Below are 15,031 nucleotides of genomic sequence, written 5' to 3' on the forward strand. Positions count from 1 at the left end.
CAAGGTTGACTCGGCCTTCCATCCTTCCGAGGTCGGTAAAACGAGGACCCAGATTGTTGGGGGCAGTAGGCTGATATTATAAACCATTTAGAGAGGAATTCTATTCTATTCTATTCTATTCTATTCTATTCTATTCTATTCTATTCTATTCTATTCTAAAAAAGCCAACAGTTCTGGGCTGCATAAACAGAGGGAGGGAATCAAGATCACGTGAAGTGTTAATACCACTTTATAATGCCTTGGTAAGGCCACACTTGGAATATTGCATTCAGTTTTGGTCACCACGATGTAAAAAAGATGTTGAGACTCTAGAAAAAGTGCAGAGAAGAGCAACTAAGATGATTAGGGGACTGGAGGCTAAAACATATGAAGAACGGTTACAGGAACTGGGTATGTATTTGTACCCCATGACTATCATTAAGTGTTCTAAGTGTTGTACCTTGATGAAAGTATCTTTTGTGTAAAATGAGAGCATATGCACCAAGACAAATTCCTTGTGTGTCCAATCACACTTGACCAATAAAAAATTCTATTCTATTCTATTCTATTCTATTCTATTCTATTCTATTCTATTCTATTCTATATCTAGTTTAATGAAAAGAAGGACTAAGGGAGAAATGATAGCAGTCTTCCAATATCTCAGGAGCTGCCCCAAAGAAGAGACAGTCAAACTATTCTCCAAAGCACTTGAGGGTAGAACAAGAAGCAATGGGTGGAAACTGATCAAGGAGAGAAGCAACTTAGAACTAAGGAGAAATTTTCCTGACAGTGAGAACAACCAATCAGTGGAACAACTTGCCTCCAGTAGTTGTGAATGCTCCAACACTGGAAGTTTTTAAGAAGATGTTGGAGAACCATTTTGTCTGAAGTGGTGTAGGGTTTCCTGCCTGAGCAGGGGGTTGGACTAGAAGACCTCCAAGGTCCCTTCCAACTCTGTTAATTCTAGATGCTTTCGCCTCCTGACAGTCTCACCATTTTTTACAAACCGAATCAGTGCGAAACACCCAGGATCTAGTTTATTCAAAACCTGCTGATTTTGCATCCATCGTTTTCGCTTCGCACAAATTAAAAAGTTTTTCTTACACAAAGGAGACCCCACGTTCCCGGCATATGCTAATACGCTCACTTCGTAGCTGGGTCTGTAAAGACTGAATTCTCAGTTGCTCAAAAGCTCAGATAAACCAGTCTCGATATGCAGAGTTTTGCAAATTTCAAATGGGAAACCGTGCGATTCTTTACCAAAAATATCCAAGCCCTTTTCTTCACTGCCGTTCTCAAAGAGTTTGTGTAACCCTCTTTCTTAAGTTAAGGGCCGGATGAGCAAAACGTCTGTATTGTTTAATCTGAGATCATGAAAACCATAGCAGCTTTTACCCACCCACCCCAAAATCCGGTCCTTTTCCAGCTGTCCTGGACTTCAACTCCCAGAATCTCTCTGGCTAAGAGGGGATTCTGGGAACCGAAGTTCCGATCCATCTGGAAAGTCCCTGTTTTAAGTTATTAACCAACCAGGCAAGATTAAGCAGTCCTAAACTGCAGGTTAAGATGGGAAACGAGCTGTAGGGATTTAATCAGAGGACAATTTGTTTCTCATACACACACATGCACGCACAGGTGTGTAAACACACGTACACTCACACAAAACCCCGAAACACATTGCATGATCATCACCGAGTAATTAATCTTCCAAAAAGGGATGGGGACCACAGCGATTGTGGTATTCACCCTAGCTACTTCAATCTTCTTTGACGCATGCAAACCTTTGTCCAAACATCCAGCGGTTGAAGGGAAAAAAGTCCACCTCTTTTCCCCCCCCTGCAATTATAAAAACAGTCCACGTTTTTCTTTGCCTGGCCTAGTTTTTTCAAGTAATCCAAACAAATTTTCAGTAGTTTTTTTAGAATTAGGTATCCAGGATGACTGCGTCTCGCTTAGGAGAAAAACGACTTCTAAAAAGTTCCTGCGGAATATTCTTCTCTTTTTCCTTCTGAAAAAAATCCGTAGGTTAAAAGATGCAAGAGGCCTACAGGGTTTGTTTGGCAACAACACAACGGTTGTGCGATCAGCCGGACTTTCTGCGGGAGTCTTGCAAGAAAGGCAGAGCTCCTCAGCTCGGAGTTACTCCGGAGTTACTCCGTGCCGTGTCAAGTCTTGTTGCTGGATCCTCCGTCCGAATTTCATGATTTACCAAGTCACCAGAGGAAGAAGAAAATGATTAAAAATGATTAAAAGGCTTTGCTGCAACAGGGCAGACATCCCGGAAGAGGAACGAGTCTTCTTTAAAAAAAGAAAAGAAAGAAAGAAGGAAAAATTCCCAAAGGATAAAACCGAAAATTGTTCGCAGAAGGATTTAGGAAATGGCTGGTGTGGTTGTTGTTGTTTTTCCCTCCTCAGTGGTTGTTCTTGGTGGCCTCTTTCGCTGCAACGATCAGAGGGGTGAGGCTGGAGAGTGGCTTGGCAATTTTCAGGAACTGGTGCTAGAAAAAGAGGGACAGAAAGGCAGACATGGGGGAGAAAAGTCACAATTTTTTTGTGGGCTTTTAACCTGCCGGTAGACAGAAAGGTGCATCGTATTTATGAAGTGGCTGCGTTGCTATTTGGAAAATTGAATGGAATAGGAATAGGAACAGGGAGTAGAGCAGAGTAGAGTAGAATATAGAACAAGAATAAGAATAGAATTCAGAATGAATAGAATAGAAAATGAGAATAGAATAAGAATACAATGGAAGGGGAGGGAAGGGAAGGGAAGGGAAAAGAAAAGAAAAGAAAAAAAAGAAAAGAAAAAAGAAAGAAGGAAAAATTCCCAAAGGATAAAACCGAAAATTGTTCGCAGAAGGATTTAGGAAATGGCTGGTGTGGTTGTTGTTGTTTTTCCCTCCTCCACTCAGTGGTTGTTCTTGGTGGCCTCTTTCGCTGCAACGATCAGAGGTGTGAGGCTGGAGAGTGGCTTGGCAATTTTCAGGAACTGGTGCTAGAAAAAGAGGGAGAGAAAGGCAGACATGGGGGAGAAAAGTCACAATTTTTTTGTGGGCTTTTAACCTGTCGGTAGACAGAAAGATGCATCGTATTTATGAAGTGGCTGCGTTGCTATTTGGAAAACTGAACTGAATAGGAATAGGAACAGGGAGTAGAGCAGAGTAGAGTAGAATATAGAACAAGAATAAGAATAGAATTCAGAATGAATAGAATAGAAAATGAGAATAGAATAAGAATACAATGGAAGGGAGGGAGGAGGAGGAGAGAGAGAAGAGAAGAAAAAAAGAAAAAGAAAGAAAAAGAAAAAGAAAAAGAAAAAGAAAGAAAAGAAAATATGGAGTGGAGTAGAATGGAATGAATTGAATAAAAAGAAAATATGGAGGAGTGGAATAGAATGGAATAGAAAATATGGAGTGGAATGGAATGGAATGGAGTGGAGTGGAGTGGAGTGGAATAGAATAGAATAGAAAAGAAAAGAAAATATGGAGTGGAATAGAAGGAAACGGAACAGAACAGAGAAGAAAAGAAAAAAGAAAATACGGAGAGGAGAGAAATGGAATAGAATAGAATAGAATGGAAAGGAATAGAATAGAAAAGAAAAGAAAAGAAAAAGAAAAAGAAAAGAAAAGAAAAGAAAAGAAAAGAAAATATGGAGTGGAATAGAAGGGAACGGAACAGAACAGAGAAGAAAAGAAAAGAAAAAAGAAAATACGGAGTGGAGTGAAATGGAATAGAATAGAATAGAATAGAATGGAATGGAATAGAAAATATGGAATGGAATGGAATGGAATGGAATGGAATGGAATGGAATGGAATGGAATGGAATGGAATAGATTAGAATAGAAAAGAAAAGAAAATATGGAGTGGAATAGAAGGGAACGGAACAGAACAGAACAGAGAAGAAAAGAAAAGAGAAAAGAAAATACGGAGTGGAGTGAAATGGAATGGAATGGAATAGTATAGTATAGTATAGAATAGAATAGAATAGAATAGAATAGAATAGAAAAGAAAATATGGAGTGGAATAGAAGGGAACGGAACAGAACAGAACAGAGAAGAAAAAAAAGAAAAAAGAAAATAAGGAGTGAAATGGAATGGAATAGAATAGAATAACAGAGTTGGAGGGGACCTTGGAGGTCTTCTAGTCCAACCCACTGCCCAGGCAGGAGAGGCATAAATGCCAAGTTAAGGATGAATGGTGTCAAGGCTCTCTTCTCTTTACTGATAGTCCTCGACTTACAACCACAACGGAGCCCAAACTTTCTGTTGTGAAGCCTTTCTGTTGGCCAAGATGCCCTAGAGTCACTGTAGGGCAGGGGTGTCAAACTCAAGGCCCAGGGGCCGGATCCGGCCCACGGGGTGCTTAGATCCGGCCCACGGCCCTCCCCTGGAAACAGCCAAGGACCACCCCCCAGTGCCTCTGCCAGCAAAAACTGAGCTCAGGAGGGCTATGCGCGCGCACACACACACACACACACCGGGAACTCAGGAGGCCATCGCAGACCCCCCCCCCAGCTCCATTTTCTCTGTCAGAGGGCTAGCAAAACAAACTGAAAACAAAACAAAAGGAGAAATGTTTCCCCTTTTGCCTGTGAGCCTCCAGGAAAGGAGAAAGGGAAAGAGGAAAGACGAAGAAAAAGAAGGGAAGACGGGAATAGAGCAAGGAAGGAAATATAAGGAAAGTGGGGAAGGAAGAAGATAGAAGGAAGAGGGAAGGAAAGAGAAGAGAAGAGAAGAGAAGAGAAAAGGAGGGGAGAGGAGAGGAGAAGAAAGAAGAGAAGGGAAAGAAGAGAAAAGAAAAGAAGAGGAGAAGAGAAGAGAGGAGAGGAGAGGAGAAGAAAAAGAAAAGAAAAAGAAAATAAGGAGAGAGGAGGGAGGGAGGGAGAGGAGAAGAGAGAGAAAGGAGGAGGAGGAGAGGAGGGGAGGGGAGAGGAGAGGAGAGGAGAGGAGAGGAGAGGAGAGGAGAGGAGAAGAAAAGAAGAGAAAATAAGAGAAGAGAAGAGGAGGGGAGGGGAGGGGAGAGGAGAGGAGAAGAGAAGAGAAGAGAGGATTTAATGAGAGTGAGGGAGGGTCTAAGGCAATGATGGCTAACTTTTTTGCCATTGTGTGCCAGGAAGGGGGGAGGTGGGGGGGGGGTCACGCACACGCAAACACGCATCCATAATTCTATGCGCCCTGCCCCCGTGCATGCACACGCTCCCTCCCTCACCCACCCACCCTGCTCCTGGCACGTGATGGCAGAAAGGTTAGCCATCACACTGAAGCTCTGGAGGCTGGGGACAGCAAAAAATGTCACTTCCTGTCCAGGGCCTCCAGGCTGGTGGTGGGAAAGGCCGTTTTCGCCCTCCCCAGACTCACAGAGAGGCTCTGGAGCCAGTTGTGAGAGAACCACCACCCGCAGGCCCTCCGGAGGCAGGAAACAGCCTGTTTCCCTACTTCTGGTGGGCCCAGAAGGCCCGGAAATCAGCTGGCGGAGCTGAGCTCATGCGCCCACCAATATGGCTACGTGGGCCACCTGTGGCCCGCGTGCCATAGGTTCGCCATCGTGGGTCTAAGGGAAGCCCTGCCTTAGTGCTTGGCCACCCCAGGTGCCCCCGTGTTGTGACTCCAGCCCCCGAACCTGGCCCCATGCCCGAAAGTGACTCCAAAAGTGAGGGGGAAGGGATGGTAAGGCTTACCTCGAGAGCACCGATTCCTTTGGCCCAGCTCCAGGAGCCAGAACCAGGCCAGTCGGAGGAAGTAATGAGGCCGTCATCCCCTGATTCCTCCCTTCCCCAGGCTACGCCTTCAGACCCAGCTGATAATAATAATCAAGCTTGGCTTGACCCGCGCTTCAGAAGATTAGAGAGGCGGCGTCATCAAAAGGAAGGGTGGGGCAGGAGCCCCACCCCACAGGATATATAAGGAGCTTTGGGACTGCTCTCACTCCACGGGAAGCAAAAGTTTAGCTGATCCGTTTCAAAAAGAGCTGAAAGTCTTGCTACCTGAGTCATTTGTTTAAACTTTGGCAGGCTGCTACGATTTCTCTGCCAGGACTGATAAGAGCCGTGAATCCACTGGCTGAAGGTCCGAAGTGGGGAAGGAGACAGAACACCCCGACACGAATAATGACAAGTTTGGCTATCCCCTCCCCACCCACTCCCCAGGTCAAACCCAACCCTGATGGGGCCCTCAATGAAATCGAGTTTTGACACCGCTTCTGTTGAATCAAATGGGCCGCCATTTAAACCTGTATATATAAATCCACATATTCCGTACGAATGAAACTCCGGCTCCATTTCTCAGGATCTCAGGGTTACCTGGAGCAGCTCTTTGGCAGAGCCTCTCTTCTCTACGTCCATTTCCAGGCAGCGATTTAGGAAGTCTCTAAAAATGGGGGAGAGCTTCTCGGGGTTCTGCAGCTCCGGGGTCCCGTTGGTAGCAATGAGATACAAAGCCTGAAAGGAAGGAATAAATAGCGATAAATAAATATTCTCCATCATGATGAGGATGATGATGACGATGAGAAACATCCCCAGCCGAAGGAGACACCACGAGCATTGGATGCCCATATCAAGAGGCATCTTCCGATGGTCCAACAAGCAGAGGTGGAGATTTCGGTCCAGCTGGTTCTTTCTGCCATCTATGGTTCTTAACACTTATCGCATTCCCTGGTGGCAATGACGACGAAATTGCTAACCAAAGAAATAAACTGCCAAATCGTTTTTTTTCCTTCTTTCCTTCCTTTCTCCCTCTCTTTCCCATTCCTTCCTTCCTTCTCTTGTTCCTTCCTTCCTTCCTTCCTTCCTCCCCCCGTTTCCCGTTCCTTCCTTCCTTCTCTCGTTCTTTCCTTCCTTTATTCCTCCCTCCGTTTCCCGTTCCTTCCTTCCTCCCTCCCTTTCCTGTTCCTTCCTTCCTTCTCTCATTCTTTCCTTCCATTCCTCCCTTTCCTGTTCCTTCCTTCTTTCCTTCCTTCATTCCTCCCTCCCTCCCTTTCCTGTTCCTTCCTTCCTTTTTTCCTCCTTCCCTTTCCCGTTCCTTCCTTTCTTCTCTCATTCTTTCCTTCCTTCATTCCTCCCTCCCTTTCCTGTTCCTTCCTTCCTTCTCTTGTTCCTTCCTTCCTTCCTCCCTCCGTTTCCCGTTCCTTCCTTCCTTCTCTCATTCTTTCCTTCCTTCATTCCTCCCTTTCCTGTTCCTTCCTTCTCTCGTTCTTTCCTTCCTTCATTCCTCCCTCCCTTTCCTGTTCCTTCCTTCGTTCATTCCTCCCTCCGTTTCCCGTTCCTTCCTTCCTTCCTTCCTCCCTCCCTTTCCTGTTCCTTCCTTCCTTCTCATTCTTTCCTTCGTTCATTCCTCCCTTTCCTGTTCCTTCCTTCTCTCGTTCTTTCCTTCCTTCATTCCTCCCTCCCTTTCCTGTTCCTTCCTTCCTTCCTTCCTCCCTCCCTTTCCCGTTCCTTCCTTCCTTCTCTCGTTCTTTTCTTCCTTCATTCCTCCCTCCCTCTTTCCTGTTCCTTCCTTCCCTCATTCCTTCCTTCCTTCCTTTCCCATTCCTTCTTTTCTTCCTCCGTCCCTCTCTTTCCTTCCTTCTCTCCCTCCCTCCCTCCCTCCTTCCATCCTTCCTCCTTCCCTTCCTCCCTTTCCCATTCCTTCTTTCTCTCCTTCCTGTTGTTACTTGAATCGGTCACTAAACAAACTATTATAAGTCGAGGACTACCTGTATTCTAGAGAGAGAGAGGGAGGGAGGGAAGGAGGGAGGGAGGGAGAGAGAGAGAGAGAGAGAGAGAGAGAGAGAGAGAGAGAGAGAGAGAGAGAGAGGGAATGAACGTGTCCAGAAATATTTTACAAGAAGAGTTCTCCATTCCTCTGAAAACAATAAAATACCTTATCCCACCAGACTTGAAATCCTAGGCTTAGAAAACTTGGAACTCCGTCGCCTTCGACAAGACCTAAGTTTAACTCACAGAATCATCTATTGTAATGTCCTTCCTGTTAAAGACTACTTCAGCTTTAATTGCAATAATACTAGAGCAACTAATAGATTTAAACTTAATGTCAACCGCTTTAATCTAGATTGCAGAAAATATGACTTCTGTAACAGAATCATCAGTGCTTGGAATACTTTACCTGACTCTGTGGTCTCTTCCCATAATCCTAAAAGTTTTATCCAAAAACTTTCTACTATTGACCTCACCCCATTCCTAAGAGGACCATAAGGGGCGTGCATAAGCGCACAAACGTGCCTACCGTTCCTGTCCTATTGTTTTTCTTTTCTTCTTCCTATATATATATATATGCTTATACCTCCTTATATTTACTCATATAAGTGTTTATATACTGTATAATCTTTTTGTATGATGTTGTGACAAAATAAATAAATAAATAAAATGAGAATCCAGGATGATGGGCTCCAGCATCAGCCCAAAAGCTTGAAAGAATAAACCTTGGCGGGAGGGGGGTGTTTCCAGTGACTGACTCAGGTTGGATCCTGTCACATCATCCTGGGATATTTATATTTACCCGAATTCGCAGGCTATGAACCCTCCTCCATTAAGAGAAGGGGTCGCGCATCCTGTTCTGACCTCACCTCCCCAAAAAGCACGAAGCAGACTCCTTGTCCCGATAAAACCCCTTTTTTTATTAAGTTACTGTGAATTCCTCTCATTCACATCCAGCAAAGTCTTTCAAGGGAGAATTTACAGTCACAGACCTTATTGGGCTTGGGGAGCTGCCAGGCTGATATCTTCAAAACTTGGCCAGGAGTCTCTGAGAGTCACAAACCAATTAAGTGAACAAATTGTCTCCTGCAAACTCCACTCCCCTTTCGCTCCTCTTTTATTCCCTCTGGGAGGGGCCATTCATCGTCCACCCGTGGCCTTACTCCTGTTGTGACCTAGGCTTACTGAGTCATTACAATACACAATTAGTCCCCCAAAAACCTATTTTATTGTAACGGCTGAGAATTACGTTCATTCCCAGCGGAGCCCCAATTAGTTGCAAAAAAAGTCCTTCGGAAGAGGTCCCCAACCTTTATCTTCTTTGACACCCTGCCAAAGGCCTCACTTGGCAAAGCCCCACGGAGTTCAGAAACAAAAAAGAGATGCCGACTGGAAATTGAGTTAGCAACGTTGCTTTCCTGCAAAAGGCCCCAAGTGCTTTTGTTTCTCTTTTAAGCCTTATGGGAGGGGCCAATCATCTTCTGGCGTTACTCCCGAGTTGTCCCTTTTGCTTTAGCTGCTCTTGCCTTCTGGCAGCTATGCGCACGTGTCCACTGGGAACAGGCTCTTCCTCTTCCTCTGCCTCTCCGCTGCCCGACTCTGGGGGCTCCGGAGTCTGTGCATCACTCCCAGATGGCCCTGGCCCTATCTCTGCCTCCGACGCAGAGCCCTCATCTGGGCGTTCCGCAAACTCCAAGACTGGCCCATGTTCTTCCTCAGCCTCATCGCTGTCTGACTCCGCTGCCAGCTCCGCAGGCTGCTGGAGGACCACAACAACTCCCAAGTCGATCCTTGTTCTTTAGCTGTTCCCTTTATCTGGCAACTCTGCACATGCGCACACTGGGAACAGGCTCCAGTTGTTTGTCTGCCTCACTGATGTCTGACTCAGAAGGCAGCTGATAACTGGCCCTGGCCCCCTCTCTGCCTCCGACGCAGAGCCCTCGTCTGGGCGTTCCACAGACTCCAAGACTGGCCCATGTTCTTGCTCAGCCTCATCGCTGTCTGACTCCGCTGCCAGCTCCGCAGGCTGCTGGAGGACCACAACAACTCCCAAGTCGACCCTTGTTCTTTAGCTGTTCCCTTTGTCTGGCAACTCTGCACATGCGCACACTGGGAACAGGCTCCAGCTGTTCGTCTGCCTCACTGGTGTCTGACTCAGAAGGCAGCTGATAACTGGCCCTGGCCCCCTTTCTGCCCCCGACGCAGAGCCCTCATCAAAGCCTTCCCCAGACTCCAGGACTGGCCCATGTTTCTCCCCAACCTCCTCATTGTCTGAATCTGCTGCCAGCTCTGCTGGCTGCTGGCGGGCCACAACACATCCCTGAAGCCCAAAGTGTTGTGCCTCGTCCTCCCTCCTCTCCTCAGCCGGGCCCCTCCTGTCTACACCCGGGCCTGTTATCAGACTCCGAGTCTGATAATGAAGATGAACGGCCTGTCATGCCTCCAGCCTCCGGCCCTGGCCCCATGCCCGGAGAGGATTCCAGGAATGAACAAACAAACCTGATAAACCTCACTCCTACAGCGTGTGAGCAGGAAGCCAGCCACGTGCTGGAATTACTGACAGCAGATCCAGCTGAAGAGAATTCAGAGTGGGTGGACCCTCGCTTCCAGAGATCTGAGAGGCGACGCCAGCAGAAGGAAGGGAGGGGCAGGCCTGGATAAATGCTGAGTCACGGAGCCACACCCCACAGCCTATATAAAGGACCTGCTTGTGGCATGCCAACCTTGAGTCAAGCAAAGTTTCATCTAGTTTGCTGAAGTCACAACTTGGGACTCCTACCTGCCCTGAGAAACCTCGAAGGAATTTGGCAAAGCTGCAGAGGCTTCGTTTGCCACGTTTGATACGGACTTCCTAGACCCGGTCGTCGGAGGGGGAGGGGGACACGACACAAAGCTTACCCGCAGGGGGTTCTCGTTGAGATACGGGGGTTCCCCCTCGATCATTTCAATGGCCATGATGCCCAGAGACCATATGTCCACCTTGGGGCCGTAGGCTTTCCTGGTGACCACTTCGGGAGCCATCCAATATGGCGTCCCCACCATGGTGCTGCGTTTACTTTGCTCAGGAGTGATTTGGGCGCAAAAGCCAAAATCGGCTAGAGGGAGAAGGAAAAACAAACAAAGAAAGAAACAAAGATGAATGGATGAAAAAAGAATTCAGGCTAAGCTTGGTCAACTCCGGTTGTCCTCAACTTGGTACCTCCCAAGAAGGAACAGCAATTCCCAGAACCTGGAGCTACCACGGACAACTTCTTTCTACCTTTGGAGAAGACCAAAAAATTTACACTTTTTCTTAGACGCCAAGGTCTTAGAATGATGGTTTGGTGTCGCGGGGAAGGTGCTTGTCTAGAAACCAGGAGATAGGGAGCTGTGATAGGAAAACCAACTGGGATGGCGTTGGGCCAATCACCAAGGGATTATGAGTTTTAGTCCCGCCTTAGGAAGGAAAGCCAGCTGGGTAACTTTGGGCTAATCACCAGGAGACTGTGAGTTCTAGTCCTGCCTTAGGCAGGAAAGCCAGCTGGGTAACTCTGGGCTAATCACCAGGAGACTGTGAGTTCTAGTCCTGCCTTAGGCAGGAAAGCCAGCTGGATGATTTTGGACCAATCACCAGGAGATTGTGAATTGTAGTTCTGCCTTAGGCAGGAAAGCCAACTGAGGTGACTTTAGACCAATCACCAGGAGACAGTAAGTTCTAGTCCCGCCTTAGGCATGAAAGCCGACTGAAGTGATTTTGGACCAATCACCAGGAGACAGTAAGTTCTAGTCCCGCCTTAGGCATGAAAGCTGGCTGGGTGACTTTGGACCAATCACCAGGAGACGGTGAATTCTAGTTCTGTCTTAGGCAGGAAAGCCGACTGAAGTGACCAATCACCAGGAGACGGTGAGTTCTAGTTCCACATTAGGCATGAAAGCCAGTTGGTGACTTTGGGCCAGTTCCTCTCTCTCAGCCCAGCCTACTTTGCAGGGTAATTGTTGTGGGGGGGGAAAAGGAGGAAAGAGCATTATGCATGTTCATTTCCTTGAGTTACTTACAAAGTTTATTTTGTTTATTTTTATTATTATTTTGATTTATATACCGCCCTTCTCCCGAAGGACTCAGGGCGGTTTACAGCAAGGTAAAAAACAAGGATACAAAAATTAAAACATTATTAAAAAACTGATTCAATTTGGCTAAAAATAATTAAAACTCTAATAAAACTCTAATAAAAACCCATTCAAACTATTAGGCCAGCCCTGCGCGATGGAACAAAAATGTCTTGAGCTCGTGTCGAAAGGTAATAAAAATGGAAAGAAATGTATAAATAAATAAATTTTAAAAATCGGAGTTTATTGTCCGAAGGGCAGGCAAAGAGGCCAGGTCGCAACGAAGCAGAATTAATATGTTGTCCCTCTATGCATGCAATGAATAATTTCTCAACTTTTGCCCACTGAAAATTAATATCCAGTCACAATATCCAGATCAAAGGCATCTATTTGTTCGGGGGGCGGGGAGGGGTGGGGTTCACACCCACAGGCAAAACATCCCCCAGACCCACAATTGTCGCCAATCATCCAAGTCACATACTTAGCTTGACAGACCCGTCCATTCCAAGCAAGATGTTGTCACTTTTGATGTCCCTATGGATCACCTGGTTGCAGTGAAGGAACTCCAGCGCTTGAAGGCACTAGGGGGAAAACAGCAAGCACAGGTGTAGGTCTGCGGAGGTGTCTGAAAGGGGTATTTACACATTTCCCTATGACCAACACACACACACACACACACATACACACCTAATTATGCAGGGATCAGAAAGGTAGGGGTGATATAATGGTACGTGAGAATGACTTTGGGAGACAGACTAAAGAGAATGGGTGGGGAAGGGGAGCACTTTCTATTAATGTAGCTTTACAATAAAAATAGGATTAAAAATATCTCTGCAAGGATGATCCAGAGGGAGGGAGGGAGGAAAGGCAGGAAGGAAGGAGAGATAAGGATGAAAGAGAGGGAGGGAGGGAGGAAAGGATGGATGGGAGGGAGGGAGGGAGGGAAGGAAGGAAGATGAAGGAGTGTGGGGAAGGAAGGAGAGAGTGGGTGGATGGGTAGACAGAAGAAATGGAGGTTGGTAAGTAGGGAGGGAGGGAGGGAGAGAGGGCAGGCAAGAAGGAAGGAAGGAAGAGGAAAGGGAGGGAGGGAGGAGAGATAAGGATGAGAGGGAGGGCGGGAGGAGAGGTAAGGATAGATGGATGGATGGATGGGAAGATGGGAGGGAAGGAAGGAAGGAAGGAGAGATAAGAATGAAAGGGAGGGAGGGAGAAGAGGGAGGGAGAGAAGGCAGGCAAGAAGAAAGGAAGAAAGAGGAAAGCGAGGGAGGGAGGAAAGGTATGGATGGATGAATGGATGGAGGGATGGAGAGATGGAGAAAAAGAAGATGAACACAGAGGGATGAAGTATGAGGGAGGATTGAGTGGGTGGATGGGTAGAAAGAAGAAATGGAGGTTGGTAAGTAGGAGGAGGAGGAAGGCAGGAAGGAAGGAGATAAGGATGAAGAGAGGAGGAAGGGAGGGAGGAAGGAAGGAAGATGAATAGAGGGAAGGGTGTGGGAAAGAAAGGAGAGAGTGGGTGGAGGGGTAGACAGAAGAAATGGAGGTTGGTAAGTAGGGAGGGAGGGAGGGAGAGAGGGCAGGCAAGAAGGAAGGAAGGAAGAAGAAAGGGAGGGAGGGAGGAGAGATAAGGATGAGAGGGAGGGAGGGAGGAAAACGAGGGAGGGAGGAGAGGTATGGATGGATGGGAGGGAGGGAGGGAGGAAAGGAGGATGAACAGAGAGGGATGGAGTGTGAGAAAGGAAGGAGAGAGTGGGTGGATGGGTAGAAAGAAGAAATGGATGTGGGAAGGAGGGAAGGAAGGAAGGAAGGGAGTGATCTATGTGTGATACAGTTCAAACTGGGCTACTTCCAGGGCAGATACATTTGAATATCTCCTTGAATTTTTAAATAACTTTTTCCAGTCCATTACAAGCTCCGCCACTGTTGGAGGCACTGAGGAATCTGGGAAGGAAATTTCTCCGGAACCACGACCCAAAGGGACCCTAGTTATCTATAGCCATCATTAAAATTCTTACCTCACGGCACACCGCAGCTATCTGTCCTTCATCCATGCAGGTCTCGGTTACCACGTCTGTCAACGAACCGCCAGCCAAATACTCCATGACAACCCACAGCTCATCTCCCACAAGGTAACTGCAGCGAACGGGAAAAAAAAAACAGCAGGAGTCACCTTGGTCAGCCAAAACAACACAAACACACACCTGTCCTCTTGCCAAACCGACATATGGAGCCATGTTTAAAAATAGAGCAAGCTGGTAACGCTGGCCATCGAGATAAAAGCCACAAAACCACCTTGCAAACAAACAAACAAACAAAAAAGAAAGAAATGAATTTAGGAAGCGTAGGGGACCAAATCTGGGTTTTGATTTCCAGTTAGAGATGTCATTTTTCCAAAGACTCCAGAGAAAAGTCTTAATTTTGATAACTCTCTGCTTTTCCTACTCCAGAGTGGGACAAATTTTCCCTTGCCACTTTTGTAGGACATCTTGGGGAACAAGGCCTCACTAGAAGAGAATAATTGTAGCTCTGAGTTGAACTGTGGGATCCTTGGTACTCTTTGAGCTGAGTTGTTTTCTGGCAGATTTTTTCGTGACCCAACACTCTACAGTGCCCTGATGATGTTACCTAGTTGGGTCATGAAACGTCTGCCAGAAAACAACCCAGCTCAGAAAGCACCAAAGGGCTACATAGTCTTTCTCCTCCTCCTCCTCCTCCTGCTATCCAAAACTCCCACCTTCCTTCCAGCACTGATGATATTCCCCAGTTGGGTCATGAAACGTCTGCTAGAAAATAACCAAGCTCAGAGAGTACCAGGACTCCAGAACAAGGTCAGTCCTGTGTAGCTTTTGTAAGCACCTTGAAGAACAAGATCTCAAAAGGTCCCCCTTTTGCAGAAAAATCTGGAGGCAAGCAGTATCATTGATTAATTGTTCTTCTCAGGAAATTCCTCCTTAGTTGTAGAATATCAGGGTTAGAAGGGACCTTGGAGGTCTTCTAGTCCAACCCCCTGCTCAAGCAGAAGACCCTCTACCATTTCAGACAAACAGTTGTCCAATATCTTCTTAAAAACTTCCAATGTTGGAGAATTCGCAACCTCTGGAGGGAAATTATTTCACTGATTAACTGTTCTCACTGTCGGGAAATTTCTCCTTAGTTTCTAGATTGCTTCTCTCCTTGGTTAGTTTCCATCCATTGTTTCTACTTTCAGGTGCTTTGGAGGATAGGTTAACCCCCCTCTTCTTTGTAGCAACCCCTTAGATATTGGAAGACGGCTATCAT

At 46.6% G+C, this 15,031-nt stretch overlaps 1 protein-coding gene across 3 annotated transcripts in view; it reads right to left on the bottom strand.

Moving 5' to 3' along the window:
* Window positions 1-1,004: 1,004 nt before the first annotated feature.
* Window positions 1,005-15,031, bottom strand: part of PAK1 (p21 (RAC1) activated kinase 1) — a 108,144-nt gene continuing 94,117 nt past the window's right edge. For 2 of the 3 annotated variants that reach the window (XM_058186545.1, XM_058186544.1), the window contains exons 11-15: window positions 13,768-13,885; window positions 12,234-12,333; window positions 10,565-10,761; window positions 6,275-6,412; window positions 2,782-2,971 (exon numbers count right to left, since the gene is read on the bottom strand). In XM_058186545.1, coding sequence (XP_058042528.1) covers window positions 2,885-2,971; window positions 6,275-6,412; window positions 10,565-10,761; window positions 12,234-12,333; window positions 13,768-13,885 — 640 coding nt within the window. In that variant the 3' untranslated portion in view covers window positions 2,782-2,884. Of the gene's footprint in view, window positions 2,478-2,781; window positions 2,972-6,274; window positions 6,413-10,564; window positions 10,762-12,233; window positions 12,334-13,767; window positions 13,886-15,031 lie in introns of those variants that run through there. The other variant, XM_058186546.1, reaches the window with a different exon arrangement.

The sequence above is a fragment of the Ahaetulla prasina genome, chromosome 5 (assembly GCF_028640845.1).
Source record: "Ahaetulla prasina isolate Xishuangbanna chromosome 5, ASM2864084v1, whole genome shotgun sequence".
NCBI lineage: Eukaryota > Metazoa > Chordata > Lepidosauria > Squamata > Colubridae > Ahaetulla > Ahaetulla prasina.